Source organism: Adiantum capillus-veneris, chromosome 27 (assembly GCF_014529385.1).
Source record: "Adiantum capillus-veneris isolate H3 chromosome 27, ASM1452938v2, whole genome shotgun sequence".
In the NCBI taxonomy this organism is placed as follows: domain Eukaryota; kingdom Viridiplantae; phylum Streptophyta; class Polypodiopsida; order Polypodiales; family Pteridaceae; genus Adiantum; species Adiantum capillus-veneris.
The window spans coordinates 87,906,206-87,920,478 of record NC_140957.1 but is presented as its reverse complement, the minus strand read 5'-3'; the positions used below and the strand labels follow the sequence as shown (position 1 = coordinate 87,920,478).

General features: G+C 45.0%; 1 protein-coding gene across 2 annotated transcripts; it reads left to right on the top strand.

Moving 5' to 3' along the window:
* The first annotated feature begins 386 nt into the window (after positions 1-386).
* LOC147422346 (synaptotagmin-5-like) lies at positions 387-14,061 on the top strand. Of its 2 annotated transcripts, none has more exons than XM_086502430.1 (10): positions 387-640; positions 718-813; positions 908-958; positions 1,109-1,229; positions 1,315-1,439; positions 1,704-1,805; positions 12,204-12,278; positions 12,361-12,440; positions 12,512-12,793; positions 12,885-13,022. In XM_086502430.1, exons 1-9 carry the CDS (start codon positions 389-391, stop codon positions 12,774-12,776), a joined length of 1,167 nt encoding a protein of 388 aa, XP_086358556.1. In that variant the 5' UTR covers positions 387-388; the 3' UTR covers positions 12,777-12,793; positions 12,885-13,022. The 2 variants fall into 2 exon arrangements, with proteins under 2 accessions (XP_086358556.1, XP_086358555.1); XM_086502429.1 differs by having other exon boundaries at positions 391-640; positions 12,512-12,707; positions 12,885-14,061.
* The last annotated feature ends 212 nt before the right edge of the window (positions 14,062-14,273 follow it).

The following is a 14,273-nucleotide window of genomic DNA, read 5'->3' as shown; positions in this document are numbered from 1 at the left end:
GCGGAGCGAGCTGCAACAAGTCACGACGAGGGAAAGCGGCGACCTGAGGGAAAATTGGCCGAAGGTTGGGGCTGCTTTATTTTTTTTCGTTGAAATTGGGGACACAACATCAATGACGACAACCTGGTTTGATGGTTAGCTTGGCGTTACTGTATTCGTGCGTTGACTGCCAGGGTTCGAAACGTGTTCCCCCATTCAACTTTTGAGGTGATCGATGTGGGAATCCGAGAAGATTCTCCATAATAAAATACAGAAGTCACCAGTATGTATGTTAGACTAGTACATGACCACGATTTTATTTAGTGGAATCTCTGCAGATTCCTCTTGACGGCAACAAGTTTAATGTTGCAATGGGGGCAAGGAAAGAGGCATATGGCATCAGATTGCAATGCAGCATAGATCATCCAATGTGATCGCTGACCATTTTACTGTGAAAGCGATCATGGGCTTATCAGCTACGAAGAAGCTAGCGATGGTGAATGCGGTGCTGGTGGTGTCGCCCTTGATCATGGGCACGCTTGCCTGGTTTTCCTGGCTTGCCTCCCTCACGCGCTTTGCAGTGGGCGTCTTGGTGGGCCTCCTCATCTCTACCCTCTTCCACCTCGCCAACCAACACCGCTCTCAACTGCGCCTTGCCAAGGTCATCCTCTTCTCTTCTCCACTCTTCTGTTTGGTCTTTACCAATAACTGTTTCCTGCTTCTTTTCGATTTTGCCAGGCCCAGTGCATAGCTCAGCTTTGTCACGTTGGTGCTCTCTCATTCGCTCGGAAGACTGCACCCTCTTGGCTTCCTCCACATTCAGATTACGAGAAGGCATGTACGTGCACAGCTTGTTTTGAATAGCTGTTGTTTTCTCTCATGAACCCCCTTCGTGAGTGACATTCATTTCGATTGGAAATCTTAACAGGTAGATTGGCTTAACATGGAGCTCGAAGAAGTGTGGCCCTCTTTGAATGAGGTACCAAATAAACGTAGGCGATGGAGCATTTGTGCATGTGCAGGCTCGCTTCTTGCACCCCATGTCTGTGTGTGCCTATGTATGTGTTGTATCATTCACCCCCTCCCCTTTTATGCAATCCTTGAAACAACTTTTAAGTTTTTCCTGCAGGCTGCCTCGGGGCTACTCAGAGTGATCCTTCAGTCAGTTCTTGATCCATACAAGTTTAGCATTATACAGAAAATCACCATCAAATCAATCACGCTAGGAACAATCAGTCCACGGCTTGGCGGTTAGCAACTCAGCCTTGCATGTTGGTCAAGCTCAAATCAGACACTAATCTGCTGAGATCCAATTTCCTGATGAAATGGCATCAGGTGTAAAGTTTTCAGGTGGGGGCGAAGATGAAGCAATTTTAGAAGTTGAGCTTGATTGGCGTCATGGACAAGATGCCAAAGTTGTCATCCAGCTGCAAACAACGGGTCCCCTTCTTACTGTGCAGGTCTTGTTAGCATTTCTTGATAAGCCTTTTAGTTTTTATTGAATCGTATATGCTGTATTGTAACCATATTCCACATTGTATTGAGTCGAGTTTGGGCGCTTTTGTTAAAGTTGCATAAGATATCTTCAGTGGAGTTTGCTTGTGTAACTGTCACATTTGCTATGCTCGTTTTGTATTTGACATTGCATGGGCCGATTTGCAAACATTTTTCACAAAATAGTGAAAGCTTATTGTGATCTCGAGTTTTTTTGTTGGGTGGAACAGATTAGGGATTTTGTCGTCTTTGGAGTTTTGAAGTTGATATTCAGGCCGCTCAAGGAGCAGTTTCCAGGCTTTGGTGCAGTAACCATCTCCCTTAAAGAACCTGTGAGTATCCAGCCATGTGCAGTTCTTCTTTACAAATCTTAGCACCTGCCTGTTTGTGCCCACACTCGTGGTTCGATTTCTTTGCGTTATGATATTGTTTACTTTGCTCATACAAGATTTGAGAATATTTTGGGTGGGTCTATTGATGCCCCTTGTCAGTGGAAACCTGAACATCACGCTCTCTCCCACTTACAGACTCTTAATAAAGTGATTAATGTGCACTTAAACCTGTGTACCCACTTTCATTCCAGGTTTGCAAATTGGTTTCTCTAGGATAGCTGCATTTTGGATTACACTTTTATCTTTTAAGAGGCAATGGAAAAGGTATTACCTCAATGGAATGGGCCAAGGCTTCAAAACAGCCACTTGGGAGTCTTCTGGACCTTGAGAAGGCATACAATTCCATGGACTGGGATTTATGGAGGGGCTCATTGGTTGCAAGTAGGTACATGTATTTTCTCTGCTTTGTAGTTTGCTCTCGTATTCAAATCTCACTTTTAGAAGGCGGAAGCTCTCACACTGGTAGTCAATGCACTTGACTTTCGAAGGCGAAGCCCTAGTAATGAGCTAAGTTCTTTCGGCTAATGCCTGGTTTAGATCTTGTTGGTGTTGCACACTTATGTGCTCTCTCAGTTGTAGAAACTTTTTAGGGGGTCACGTGTACATGGGCTCGATGTGTCTCGCAGACATGCTATTACAACCTACAGTCAACCCCCAAACCAGGTAAGCATAGGGAAGCGTGTACCCGTGCCTTTGTGAACCTGCCCACAGGAATTGCATGTCTGGTCATTTCCATTAATTTAGCTAGATTCTCTATGTGAATCTCTTTGCTGTCCACGGGAACTGCATCCCAATCAGTTCTGAGGTGCAGTGAATCGACTGAGCAGTTCTACCTGCATCCGACAGCATTGACAAGTAGCCTAGGATTGTTGAATAGGTGTTTTTTATTGTGTGCTGGTGGGAATCATGGAGCATGACGTGTGCAAGCATTTGCAAACCTTGTGTGTTTTTGCAGGTACTTGTTTGGAGGTCTAACTCGTTCAATATTTTTTAAACCTAATAAGAGAGTTTGTACAACTTGAGCTCAAAAAGTCACATGAACAAAAAGGCACACGCTGAACTTTGCGTTGAAGTTTGCTCATGTGTGTGTGTGTGTGTGCATGTGGCGTGTGTCGTGTTGGGAGCATATGCTACTACTTAGTTCTACACCCACTGTTGGTCACTGACAACGTTAGTGGGGATGGAGCTGCTGGTTATATTGTCTCCAATAGTGTAGTGTGCAACTGAAGTGATGGATCATGAATGCTCAGGATAAGTGCACATTGCGAACTCAAGGTTCCTTTTGCTTCATGAGAGAGTTCCTTTTACTTCATGAGAGAATTGTGCAATAGACTAGAGAAAGAAGAGAGAATGATACTGCGAGTAAAGGTTCTGTGAGTGATAGAGAGAGAGAAGACTAACACCGGATGGGGTTCCTATTAAAGTTATGGCATCTCAAGTGAACTGCCCAACGTGGTCCCAATATTTATTTTGGCTTTAGGTATTTATTTTACTTATTTGTCAAAGTCTGGGTAGGGAAATTTGCTAAGGTGACTATATAAGTACACCTTGCCCCCATTGTATAATTATCAATTCACTGCCAAGGTTGGTTGGTTCAGCAGTCTCTCTCTCTCTCTCTCTCTCTCTCTCTCTCTCTCTCTCTCTCTCTCTCATATTCTCCCCGTTGTTCTATGCTTCCACATCGTTCACTTTGACATTGTATCAGAGCTTACGGCTCGTTGATTGTGGGAGGAGCATCCGCACAGAGAAGAGGTGACGGTGCTAGCTTGGAGAGGAACAGGAGAACCTGTCGGACACACAAGAGTAGGCGTAGCATTGTGAAACGCTAGCGTTTCTTGGGCTAGCACTTGCAACATGAGAAAGAGCTACTATTGAGCATCTTGAAATGCCGATGACAGCCACACAACAACTTGCACCATTATGACATAGCACAAAACGGCATGCCCCTTCCCCCGACGAGCGTTTTGAAACGCTGCGGCATTGGAAGCTACTCGAAGGCAGTTCTGCAAGCATTTTGAGAGGTGGAGGAGAGTCCCCGCAACAAATTTGTGGCAACGAGCAGTGGCATGTTGAAACGCTCTTGTTTGGATAGGCAATTTCGTAGAGCGTTTTGAAATGCTATGGGCAAGCTATTGCAATGACACCAAAGTGCAGCGGATGTGGGCAATTTCCACGACGTTTTGAGAGGCATGGCCGAATGCCCAATGGTTTGGCCAGTTGTTTGATATCTACGTTTTGAAAGTCTGTAGGGCAAGAGGTCTTCCACTAGCATTTTTGGTGGGTTGGAGGACAAGCTTTTTGAAATGCTGCACGTTTACGATACCTTTGACATGAGCATCTTGATATGCAATTGTGGCATTTAGCCTCAGACAATTTTGAAGGCCTATCTAGTGCTAAATTCTGAGGGCCATTCCCACGCTACCTCACCAATGGAGAACCATAACCAAGACCAACGATCGGCTATGGAAAATGGATCGAGCAACGTCTAGTTAGCGGCCTATGCACGAGCAAAATTCTCAAGGGAACCATTGATTTGTTTGGCTCGAGATTGTGAAGTCAAAAGCAAATGCACGAGCTCGCTAGAGGACAACGGCAAAGGCAAGCTTGACAAGGACGACAATATCAATACTCAGTTAGCTGTCTCGATAACCACGAGGTTCGACAACCAATGTTATGAATGTGACACGACGCTTTTTTTTGGCTCGAGAGTTTGAAGCCAAAGACAAAAGCAAGAACTCACAAAGAGGCGAAGGCAAAGGCAAGCTGCATAGAGATAACGGTGATAAAGATTTGACAGAGAAGATTGACATGGCACACGTGGTGGTGACACAGTCACCACGACATTAGATTTCTAGTTAAGAGGCAGTTGCTGCCACTAGCTTCAGCCGGAGAGAGGTTTGTGAGTGGCAGAGAGGGGCAAGCAATGCTCCCTATAAATAATTTGGACCCTTGTGCTGGAGTTCTAGTTATCGGTGTTTGAATCTTTGGAGTTCAAGGCACATGCATCTGGCAAGGAACCAATCATACATATTTAAAACACTATGGATGAGTGCACCAATCCATTGTTTTTGGTCAGATTATGGACAGGATGTGTTTCAAAGTTCATTGTTTGGAAAGTTTGTACGTGATGTGTTCACGGTTCAATTTTCTAAAGGCAACTGATGCTCAAGATGGCATTCTTCCAAGGTAAAAAGTTGAGGGTAGTATAATTGACGTGTATCCAGTATCCTGGTCGATGCTGGGGTGTCCATGGTAGCTTCTTCATCGATTTGGTCTCACTATTTATGTCCACTATGAGCTACAGAGAGGGTGTTAAAGCTATGGCATCTCAAGTGAACTGCCCAATGTGATCCCAATATTTATTTTGGCTTTAGGTATTTATTTTACTTATTTCTCAAAGTTTGGGTAGTGCAATTTGCTAAGGTGACTATATAAGTACACCTTGCCTCCATTGTATAATCATCATTTCATTGCCAAGGTTGGTTTGGTTCAGCAGTGTCACAAACGGGAGCGCATAACAATATAAAATACATTCGTATAAATAGGATTTATCACTTATTACTGAAGCCAGAGGATATAGAGAAATAAATAGAGAGAGAGATAGAGAGTGAGAAGATTGACACAGTACTGAGGACCAAAAGATGGGCTGGTCCCCCCCCGTAATAGTATCTTTATTACTGAGGAGAAGTCTATACAAGCACTTGAACCGAACGTATTACCACGTTCGTTCTAGAATAAGACTTGATGGTTCCCGGAAGCCTCAACTTCCGATTCCCAAGGCAAAACCCTATTCCAAGGAACTTCCGTTCCTTATTCCAATTCCTCGAGAATCAAGGTTCTCGCCTCTGGATCTCACCTTCCAGACTCAGGGCATGGCATCCTTGCAACTCTTTTCCAACTCTCTTTCCAGAGTCCTCTTCCTGCAGAACAACTCTGCTTTCCCGGACACGAAGTCCTTGGGAATCTCAACTTCTGGATCACAACTTGAGAGACTACCTCTCTCCGATCCGTGGATCTACTTCCCAAACTCGGGTACGAAACCCCTAGGCTGATCTGGCTCTAGTTCCTCAGAGCGCTTTTCTCCTGCAGAGGCTCATAGCTTCCTTTGCTCCTACTTCCTCACTAAGAGGAAGTACACCTGCAAACAAATACTCAGAGTTCATAACATGAAAATCGTTACCTTCAAAGTCTCGACGCTCGAAACGCAACTCCGTTCTCGAAAAGCAATTCCCCGGAAGAGATCTCTCCATAGAAAATCCTCTCTTCCAATCCTACACACAAAAGAGGTGTGTTCTCAGGTTCCTTCTTGTAAATCATCCCCGTCTACGACGTTTATGGGGTGAAAACAGAGAAAAACAGCAACTTGTCGCTATGGAAACACGCTTCGTAGGCACTTCTTCGCGAGGGAACTCACGCACTGGGTCTTGGCGACATCTGGTACACTTGGGGCAGCCATGGGCATCACCGGCAACGTCTTCTTTACGGTTGAAATCTGCAGCAGCATCTCCTCCTTGCAAAGATTGGTCCTCCCCCTGAGTAAGGGCATGTGATGCTTTTATAGCTCCTAGCCACGGGCACGAATAGCTGCTCGCGTAGAGGTCGCGGCCTTTTTTTTTTTTTTCAAAATTTTCATTTTTTTTTCGCTTCTCTGCCAGAAAAGGAGAGAGAGAAAACGCTGGCTGATCTGTTGCCTTATTTATCAAATGGTTGCCCACTTATTAAGTGGGTGGTCGGTCACCTTTAAAAATGGTATGAATCTGTCTAAAAACTCAATAAAACCTTATAAGTTAAAAACAATGCTTTCACAGCACTTCCCAGGCGTCCCTGGATGCAATCACATGCACAGTTGCAATGCAGACATAGACTTCCTCGCGAGAAAGCATCTGCTTTCCCGAAAGGCAATCCCGCTTTCTCAAAAAGCATATGTTTTTCCTCAAAGTTTCCTCTGAACCCATCTTCATTCAAGTGCTTGCTTTTTCCTTGTGCACAATTCTAACACAGTTCGGAATTTCCTCCCGACTATGGATATTCCCTTTCCGATGCACCCGTCACCCACCTTGTGACGCATCATGAATACCCATCACCTAGTCCTTTCCTACCGAACTTACGGTACAATCTCCTTCACGATGCTCTATGTCACCCATCCTATGACGCATCAGAGATGTCCGTTCCCGGATGGTCGGATACTTCTGTCCGATGCTCCCTGTCACCCATCCGATGTGACGCATCAGAAGTACCCGTTCCTGGTGGCTTTATAGATATTCCCGTTCTCAGTGTTCCCGTCATTACTTTAAATGACGCACTAGGAATACTCTGTACTCGGATGTCTCCTGTGAGAAAAGTCCTCTCACTTAAAATTCCAATAATTCATTTAGAATTATTTTTCCTTGGTGTTCCAAGCGAAAAAACCCTCTCACTTATAAATCCAATAATTCATTTAGAATTATTTTTTTGTAAGATAAAGCCAATTTAGCAACAAGCAGTGTCTCTCTCTCTCTCTCTCTCTCTCTCTCTCTCTCTCATTCATGTATTCTCCCCGTTGTTCTATGCTTCGGCATTGTCGACTTTAACAGTCCCAAGGCCCCCCCTCTCTATTGCTAGAGAGGTATTTGCTTTAGATTGCACAAATTTTGATATAATGGTCCTAGATGCTGAGATACTGATGGGATCTTGCTGTAAATGCTTGGTTCTGCTTAACGGCTGAAATGCAAAAAGGTTGGAGGAACTGATAGGATCTGCAAGCGCCGACGTGGCTATGGCTGAAATCTGAAAACGCTGGTGTGATTGTTGGATCTACGGCAATATGGTGACGATATGGCTGAAAACTGCTAACGCTAGGGCTGATCAGGTAGTGCGAGCTGATGGTGCAAAAACGCTTTGAATGTTGAGGTACTGCGGGTACTCTGTGCTTGTACTGAGGGTACTGACTTATGCTTGGGAAGTGACCCGTAGGGTCACTTATAAATGGAATTAAAGCTGGGTTGGGCAATCTCATAAAAAAGCCCACGATTTGTTGAAATGTCCCTTATTAATGAGTCAATAAACTCATTTCTAAGAGGTGCTTCACATGCAGGGAAATACCAAGGCTAGGTATCAATGCAACTGTATGGGAAGACTCCCGAGTGTCTAAACCTCGCACAAGCAAAAAAAATTCTTGTGGTTCTTTTCTTGAGTGATACAGAACACTGCCAAAGCTCTAATACCAATGTAAGGTGCAGCGGAAGTGAATGTTGATCTTGCTTAAGATGAGTGCTCCGAACTGTGCTCAAGGGTTCCTTTTACTTACGGAAGGGAGAGCCTTCCGTTCCTTTAGTGAGAGAATGCAATGATCACAAACAAAGTGAATGCTACTGTGAATGAAAGCGCTGAGACTGAGAAAGAGCGAGAAGAATACGACACTAAGCGGTTCTCAAACCCTCCTCAAAGGGCCCCCCTCTCTATGGCGAGAGAGGTCTATGCTATTGATTGCACAAATCTGGTACAATGGTCTAGATGCAATGGACTTGCCGACGATGTCGATGACAATGATGACGGTGACGAGGACGGGCTGAAAACTGAAAATGCTATAGCTGAAATGCTGAAATCTGTATAAACGCTGACTTTCTGCTGATCTTTGACAATGTTGTCTACGAGGATGGCGATACCGACGACTCGACGACGATGCTGAAATCTGAAACAGCGGGCTGAAACTGAAAATGCTGGCTGACTCGACGGTACGGCGAGGATCTGTTGCGGGTAGATGAGATCTGCGAGGCTAGGGGCTGTATCTGCTGTGGCTAAGTGCTGAAAACTGAAGACGCTGATGTGCTGGGCTGAATTGGCGCTGAAATCTGAAACAGCGACTCAACGATGATGCTGAAATCTGAAACAGCGGGCTGAAACTGAAAATGCTGGCTGACTCGACGGTACGGCGAGGATCTGTTGCGGGTAGATGAGATCTGCTAGGCTAGGGGCTGGATTTGCTATGGCTAAGTGCTGAAAACTGAAAACGCTGCTGGGCTGATCTGGCGCTAGAATCTGCAAACGCTAGGCTAGGTCTGCAAATTAAAAATGCTAGGCTGATTTGTAGCAAAAAACGCTAAAGGGTCTGCATCCAAAAACGCTATCTGCTTCTGTTGGCTGAAAACGCTAGGGTGTCCTCTGCCGGTCTTGCTGAGGAGAGAACACTGCAAGTTGCTGGAACTTCTTTTGTCTCTTTTGCCAGAAAGTGCTAGCGCTAGGTTTCTTTTGTAAAGACTTAGCAAATTTGCCCTACTCACTTTTCCAACAATCACTTATTAATTAATAAGTGAAAAATGAGTAAATTGGGAAAATGCTAGGCTGATTTGTAGTAGGTTCTATGCACTATAAAATGCTCATGATGGGTATTGAATGTCATGTTGATGATCATGCTGTGTGCAACCAGAGGATATGCAACTGCCTACTCACAGGCTCACAAAGGTGCCAGAACACTTCCTAAGGTGGCCTGAATCCTAGACGTGAGATAGCTTGTCTACATGTACATAGGGTTAGATGTGCACGTGACACGGCAACTAGTCTTTGACTAGCAATTTGGTGTCGTGGCCATTGTGGTCGACACCACGTGTGCCATGCCGATCTCCTCTATCAAATTTTTATTACTGTAATCTCTGTCCAGCTTGCCTTTGTCTTTGTCTCTTTGTGAGTTCCTTCTTTTGTATTTGGCTTCAAACTCCGGAGCGAAACAAAGCGTCGTGTCACATTGATAACATTGGTTGTCAGACCTCATGGGTACCGAAGCAGCTAACTGAGTATTAGTACTACCATCCTTGTCAAGCTTGCCTTTGCCTCTGTCCTCTAGCGAACTCGTGCATTTGCTTTTGGCTTCACAATCTCGAGCCAAACAATTGCCGGTCTCCTTGAGAATTGTGTCAATGCGTAGGGCTGTATTTGGATGGTCGATCCGGTGTCCATAGCCATTTGTTGGTTTTGGTGGTTGTCATCGGGGGCGCTCAAGCAAGGGGAGGGCCATGTTGCAGTTGCAAAATCTGGAGAATTGGTCATCTATCACAAGACGGTCACGACGTGCCAACGCAAAAGAGCTAATTGAACATACTTTTAGCACTTCAATAACAACTGAACTGAAAGAGAGAGAGACGACACACGACACGGAGTGGCGGAATTCCACCCCAGAGAGTATTGGCCCCAAACCTTGGCGCCCCTTTTGGTAATTTTTTATATTGCATCATCAAAGTACAAGCCAATACAACATCCTCTGCACCTTCGTCTAGAAGCATGCTCGAGAATGAGCCCATGGCCTCATATTTAAAGGCCCTAGGCCCAAAAGTAGTTTACATAAAAAGCCTTAAACTCAAAAGCATCTGGTACAAAAGCATCTTGTCTAAAAGCTGACATCGCAAATTACGGAAATCCGTATAGTGCCACGTCAACACCTGTTAGCGCAAATCACGGAATTCCGTATAGTCTGCCACGTCAGCATGCAGCGTGAAACGCGGGTTCCGTATAGTCTGCCACATCAGCAGTCAGCGTGAAACGCGGGATTCTGTATAGTTTGCCATGTCGCGAGCCAGCACGAAAACCGGAGTTCCGTACAATCTGCTGCTTGTGCTTCTTCACTTAGGGTTTAGGCCCCTTGGCCGGGATCTGCAAGCTGGCTTCCTTCTTCAGTTACTTGACACGTCAGCAGTTTGTGACAAATCCTTCTCGCACTGCAAAGGGGCCGCAAAATTCCACCAGACCGCAAAATAATCTCCAATCTCCTCGCCTCTTCCAAGCCGCTTCACACCCTCTGCACAGAGATCTCCACACGAAATGGGCTCCACGTTCCATCGTTCCAAGCCTCTCTTAAAGCTGCGAGATTGGTGCAGATTGGCACCAAGCTGCTCTCGAAACTTGAATTCTGGCAAACTTCGCTGCCTTAGCAAAGCCGCACCTAAATCCCTTGTCTCCAAGTCACCAAGCAACTGACTTTTGTACTCTCCACTAGCAACACATCTCCCACCCCTTGCTGACTCACAGCGTTTTAAAACGCTGGTCACAAGGTGGGAGTTACAATAGGCGTGAATGAGATCTGTTTTGTCGTCGTCAAGGCAAGCTGGGGAACAGCGTTTTAAAACGCAGATGGGCTTTGTTTCCTCTTGCCGCCGTCGTCAAGGGACTGCCTTCGCCAGTGCCTACTTGCTGCAGCGTTTTAGAACACAGGCAGGAGCTTGCCGTTGCCAAGGTCTTGGACGCTTGGGGCATCTCAAAACGCACTCCAGCGTCACTGTCTTTCCCTGCCGCCGTCGGCGTTTCAAAACGCTTGGAGGGTGGAAAGATCGCCGCCTTGGGCTGCCAGTGGGCAGTGTTTTAAAACGCAGCCCGCAGTGGGGATTGGTGAGGGCGGCTCCAACTAGGCAGCATTTCACAACGTCACTGCAGATGGGAAATAGTACCACCGCCGGCTACAGGGAGATTCTCCACGGTTCTCTTCAAGGTTGCTCTTCTCCACGGGACGCCTTGCTTGCCCAAGGTCACGGATCAAGCCGCTCTGATACCATGTCAAAGTCGACGATGCGGAAGCGGAGAGACCAAGGGGAGAAAGCACGAGAGAGAGAGAGAGAGAGAGAGAGAGAGAGAGAGAGAGAGAGAGAGAGAGAGAGAGAGAGAGAGAGAGAGAGAGTCTCCTGAGCCAACCAATGAATAACTGATGTGATAAAATGGGGGCTGAGGGCTGCTTATATAGCAACCTCACTAAATTGCCCTACCCAGACTTTGACAATTAAGTAAAATAAATGCATAAAAGCCAACTAAATAATGGGATCACATTGGGGAGTTCACTTGAGAGGCCAACACTCTAACAGAACTACACCGTGCCATGTCGTCTCTCTCAGTTTTGTCCAGTTCTTTCAGTTTTCTCACGTGTGTTGTGGTATCTGAGCTCAGCCGATTCTTCTTCTACGAAGGATCCGATCCTTTACTTGCAGCACACATGGATTCAGTTGATGAATCGCACCAGGAGGAAATTGTGGTGGCCGACCAACTCTACATTTCTTTCTCAATGTCTCCCCTCATAAGGTTCAACTCCGTCTTAATCATCACCTGCACCGTCTCAAATAGTAGGTCATCCTTTACCCTGGATAGTTTCCCTGCTCTAAGAGAACCGGGCGACAATGTGCTGTCCCGACTCCACCAAAATGTAACCTTTGCTTTGGGCGGGGTTTGAAATGCATTTGGATCTCCGGTATTGTCTGGTTGGTCCATCATCTCCTTAAGCTAGCCCTTGCTTCAAATGGCCCCCTTACTTCCTTAGGAGATCACATGAGAGAGAGAGAGAGAGAGAGAGAGAGAGAGATGGCTCATTTTCGGTGGCTTTTGTAGCCCACTGTTGACTTTCAAACAAAGTTTCTTGGGGGAGATATATTGGCAATCCCTGGAGTGGACAATATAGTGGATGTAAGTAGTGTTTTCTTTATTTAGCTTCTCTGGATGAGAAACAATGGACATTACTTATGTTTTTTGTGTACTCTGGTTGCAGAATATAATATTGACTGCTTTGACAGATTTGCTGGTTTGGCCGAATCGTTTGGTTATTCCCATCTTACAAGGAGACTACAGGTGGTATGAGGATTTCTCAAACGCCCTGGTGTGCCTTCTTGCCTTTATTGAAAAAATCTCTTTTAGTGCAGCTTTTTGATGTTGAAGCCAGTCGGGGAGTTGAAAGTTGAACTAGTAGAGGCTGAGAATGTTGCAAAGGCTGATATCTGGGGAGAGTCCGATCCTTACGCCGTTGTATACATCAGGCGAAAGCAAGGTTGCATGTGGACAAGCTCTACCAAGATGAATACAAAATGCCCTGTTTGGAATGAATCATATACTTTTGATGTAAGTTCATGGGTAGATTTCCTTATCCGCATACAGGTCGTATTTTGCATGAGAGAAAAAGCTCTTTGACTGGAGAATGAAAGAAGGTAGCACTGTTGTGTGTCATTTGAACCAAGTCCTGCATTAAATGTTACTCATGTAGCGAGTCTAGGATTTTGACGTACTTTTTGAGTGCAGGTAGAAGATCTGGAGTCGCAAAAGCTTACCATCCAACTATTTGATTATGACCGTTTCAAAGGGGATGATTTCATTGGGATAGCCCAGTTTGCTCTTAGTCAGTTAGACCCCAGAGTAGAGAAAGATGTTTGGGTTGACCTTGTAGACGACCTAAAGAAGGATAAACAGAAGTTGAAAGGGAAGGTTCACCTTTGCTTTACTTATCAGCCATTTTTTGAAAAGGAACCTGAGGGGATGCCGAATACCAAACAAGATAGCAAGGAGGTGAACGATGACATCGAAGAGAGCATTAGTTCAGCACCAGAATCCCATCTACCAGAACCCATCAACTCCTTGGATGACTCAATGCAACCTAATTAAGCAAGCTCGACTCGGGTTTTAGCATCCTGCAGTTTTCTTCATCAAGTCAAGTGAGGCTTTAAGCTGGAAGTTTGAGCACGATATGCATGTTGAGCCGTCTTTTTCTGTCTACCACAATAGCTGCTCAGTAATGTGAGTTTCAATGATGTGGAAGGGCCTACCTGGACGTTATCACCACTTTGCTGGTTGCTGCCAATGTTTTCTGGATCTTTATGCCATGGTTTAGAGAGGCTGCATGTGGATGAGCCTACCAAGATCAATACATAATGACCTATTTGGAATGAGGCATTTACTTTTGATGTAAGTTCATGGGTAGATATCATCATTACCTCTCATGCTAGTCGCATTCAATGCGTCTTTTTGCACGATGAGTTGACTATTGTTTATGATCCTTTCTTAAAGCAGCTTTCGGTATCAAGCCATCACATTTAAAACATTGTGGGGAATGGTGTATTGCCTGAAATTTAGTCACTCTTCAAAATGTCAGATGAGCTTGCACTCTCGCAGAAAGCTTGAAGATTGGAAGTCACATACTTATTACTACCCATGAAAGCTGGGAAACTTGTGATATACAACTATCAAACTCAACTCATACAAAAATGACATGGAACCGCAATTGTTAAATATGCTTGGTTGAGTTTTTTGTGTTGTATGTTCTAGTCTTTGAGGGGGTAACTTTGCTTGTTGATTAGTGCAACAAAGCAAAGATAAAATGATAGTGAAGTCTTTTGTATAGCCTAGAAAACCCATAAAATGTAACCAAATATGATTCTCGCTTGGATTTCATTCTTCAAAGAAGTTTAGGGACATTTGGCTGTGGAAACATGTTCTTTTGAATGGCACAGTCTGAGTGTGAATATTGGCAATTGCTTCAAACTTTTATTTGGTTATATAAAAACTGGATTCGACAAGCGTGAAAATCCATGTTGTGTGAAGGCAAAGAGGACTTGAACCTATAGCAGCCCCGGTGCTATAGCCTCACTTTTCCGCTCGCATTTTCAGGATCGGAAAGGAAACAAGCAACACCAA

Bases quoted from the DNA above. Each gene is read 5' to 3' on its own strand.
- LOC147422346 (XM_086502429.1), top strand. From the start codon at position 443: ATGGGCTTATCAGCTACGAAGAAGCTAGCGATGGTGAATGCGGTGCTG. The intron at 1,230-1,314 runs GTTAGCAACTCA...AAATGGCATCAG, and splicing joins AATCAGTCCACGGCTTGGCG to GTGTAAAGTTTTCAGGTGGG. The intron at 1,440-1,703 runs GTCTTGTTAGCA...TGGGTGGAACAG, and splicing joins GTCCCCTTCTTACTGTGCAG to ATTAGGGATTTTGTCGTCTT.